This window comes from Arvicanthis niloticus, chromosome 21, assembly GCF_011762505.2.
Source record: "Arvicanthis niloticus isolate mArvNil1 chromosome 21, mArvNil1.pat.X, whole genome shotgun sequence".
Taxonomy (NCBI): Eukaryota; Metazoa; Chordata; class Mammalia; order Rodentia; family Muridae; genus Arvicanthis; species Arvicanthis niloticus.
The window spans coordinates 40,357,293-40,360,540 of NC_047678.1; the positions used below are offsets into that span (position 1 = coordinate 40,357,293).

The window sequence follows — 3,248 nt, forward strand, 5'->3', positions numbered from 1 at the left end:
CTATTACATACATATATACTTTATTTGAGACAGGGTTTCTCTGTGTGGCCCTGATCATCCTGGAACTCACTCTGTAGACCAAGCTAGTCTCAAACTCAGAGATCCACCCTCTTCTGCCTCCCAAGTGCTGGGACTAAAGATGTGTACCAACACACCTGGCCTGTAGTTTGTTTGTGGATACATAAAATGAAAGAGAAGCTATGTATGGTGACTCATGCTTTTAATCCCAGCACCTGGGAAGCAGAGGCAGGTGGATCTCTGAGGTCAGCTTGGTCTACATAGTAAGTCCCAGGACAACTAGGGCTACATTGTGAGACCTATCGTTTTGTTGTTGTTGTTTTGTTTTTCGAGACAGGGTTTCTCTGTATAGCCCAGGCTGTCCTGGAACTCACTCTGTAGACCAGGCTGGCCTTGAACTCAGAAATCGGCCTGCTTCTGCCTCCCAAGTGCTGGGATTAAAGGCGTGAGCCACCATTGCCTGGTTGAGACCTATCTTAAAAATACTAAAATTAACTAATTACAATGAGAGAGAGACAAAGAGAGAGAGACAGAGGAAGAGAGAAAGAGAGAGGAAACTAAGCAAAGTGGTACAGATCTGTAATACCTCCATTTAGGAGGCTGAGGCAGGAGGATCATGTGGGGAGAACAGGTAGGTGGGAGAGCACTTGCCACACACTAACACTGATATTGAGCCCCAGGGAGAGAGGGGGGTGTTGACTAAAGTTCTCAGCACCTCTCATGTGCCTGTTTGACCAGGTCTTCCTGTCTCGATGGATTACACGTTGGAGCCCGATGTCACGATGACGGACTACTACCCTGATTTCTCCACCAGCCCCTGTGACACAGAGCTCCTCGTCGGAGGCAGCATGTTGTATCTGGCCGTCTTGTACTGCATCTTGTTTGTGCTGGGCCTTCTGGGAAACAGCTTGGTCATTTTAGTCCTCGTGGTCTACAAGAAACTGAGGAGCATCACAGACATCTACCTCCTGAACCTGGCCGCTTCTGACCTCCTCTTTGTCCTCTCTATTCCCTTTCAGACCCACAACCTGCTGGACCAGTGGGTGTTTGGGACTGCGATGTGTAAGGTGGTCTCTGGCCTTTATTACATTGGTTTTTTCAGCAGTATGTTCTTCATCACCCTCATGAGCATGGACAGGTACCTGGCTATTGTCCACGCTGTCTATGCCATCAAGGTGAGGACGGCCAGTGTGGGCACAGCCTTGAGCCTGGCAGTGTGGCTGGTTGCCATCACAGCCACCATCCCATTGATGGTTTTTTACCAAGTGTCCTCTGAAGACGGCATGCTACAATGCTTCCAATTCTATGACCAGCAGTCTTTGAGGTGGAAGCTTTTCACCCACTTTGAAATCAACACCTTGGGTCTGTTGCTTCCCTTCGCCATCCTTCTGTTCTGCTACGTCAGGATCCTGCAGCAGCTGCGAGGCTGCCTGAACCACAACAGGACCAGAGCCATCAAGCTGGTGCTCACCATAGTCACCGTGTCTTTACTCTTCTGGGTCCCATTCAACGTGGCCCTCTTCCTCACATCCCTGCACGAAATGCACATCTTGGATGGTTGTGCCACAAGGCAGAGGCTGGCTCTGGCCACCCATGTCACAGAGGCCATCTCTTTTGCACACTGCTGCGTGAACCCTGTCATCTATGCATTCATAGGAGAGAAGTTCAAGAAACACCTCATAGATGTGTTTCAAAAGACCTGCAGCCATATCTTCCTCTACGTAGGGAGACAAATGCCAGTTGGGGGGTTGGAAAGGCAGCTGTCCTCGAACCAGCGATCTTCCCACTCTTCTACGCTGGACTACATTTTGTAGGGGTGGTGTGCATGGCAGGCAGCCTCCACCTGCGTTGCCCTTCCTGCCCCCAATCTTCTCCCCTCCCCCAACTCATTTCTCCTTTCCCCTCCTTCTCCTAATTCTGGCTCACAGAGACAAGAGTCTCACTATAGCCCAGTCTGGCTTTGAACTCTCAACCCTTCTGCAGCCTCCTGAGTGCTGGACCAGCCCCACCCTACTTTAAAAGAGACAGAATACATGGTTTTCTTCCTTGAAAAAAGTGACCTCTTAGTTTTGGGATTTTTGTGCCTGTGTCTACGACACATAATGTCTTATAGGTTTTTCTCACTTATAATGATCTGGCCCGGTTTGGTTTCCTAAAATGTATTGACAAATACTCCTATTCTCGGGAGCTGAAAAGATGGCTCTGCAGCTAAGAGCACTTGTTCTTACTCTGAGAACTGAGTCCAGTTCTCAGCACCCACATGGTGGTTCAAACCATCCATGACTCCAGTTTCAGGGGATCTGGTGTCCCCATCTGGTTCTGTGGACACTAGGAACACATATAGTGAGCACACATAACTGCAGGCGAAGCACTTACACACACAGAACAGAATAAAACAAAAGTCTATTCTCTGAAATGGTTTGTGTAAAAAAATGGCATTACTTTCTCTTTGAAGGTTTGGTACAACTTATTAATAAAGCAATCCAGGGTACTTCTGTACAAAGATTTGCATTTCATTTACCAGACAGAAACATTCAGCCCTTTTATCTGCTTGTGGTTTGTAAGAAATTCTGCTATTCTCTTTAAGTTCACAAATACATGAACTTGAAATTTTGACAATTAATTTTGTTGAACAATCTTTCTTTAGCATGGGGATGGCCCTTCCCGGTCCTGATGCTTATACTTTGTGGTTCTCTCTCTCTCTCTCTCTCTCTCTCTCTCTCTCTCTCTCTCTCTCTCTCTCTCTCTGTCTCTCCCTCTTCCACTCCCACTCCCCCTCCTCTTTCCCTCCCCCTTCCCCCTTCCCCCCCCTCTCTCTTAGATCAGTTTTGTGGGACTTATCTGTTGCTTAAATCTTTACAGGGAGCCAGCCTTTGACCTCACTGACTTCCTGCTTCCTCTGCTCATTGATTTCTGTTTTTATTTTCATTTCACCTATTTGCTTTGTGTTTCATTTCCTATGGGCTCCTGGAATCTTCAATTATCTAAGTAGTTACTCAGTGCTACATAGTCTCATCTGAGCACTTTTGTTTTGGGGTACACAAATCTTTTTTTTTTTTTTTTAAAGATTTACTTATTTATTTTATGTAGGAGTACACTGTCACTGTCTTCAGACACACTAGAAGAGGGCATCAGATCCCATTATAGATAGTTGTGAGCCACCATGTGGTTGCTGGGAATTGAACTCGGGACCTCTGAAAGAGCAGTCAGTGCTCTTAACTACTGAGCCC

The 3,248-nt window shown here is 46.9% G+C and overlaps 1 protein-coding gene across 1 annotated transcript; it reads left to right on the top strand.

The window, feature by feature from the left end:
* Positions 1-770: 770 nt before the first annotated feature.
* On the top strand, positions 771-2,581 carry Ccr8 (C-C motif chemokine receptor 8). The gene has a single exon (XM_034484530.2). It carries the CDS (start codon positions 771-773, stop codon positions 1,830-1,832), a length of 1,062 nt encoding a protein of 353 aa, XP_034340421.1. The 3' UTR covers positions 1,833-2,581.
* Positions 2,582-3,248: the final 667 nt, after the last annotated feature.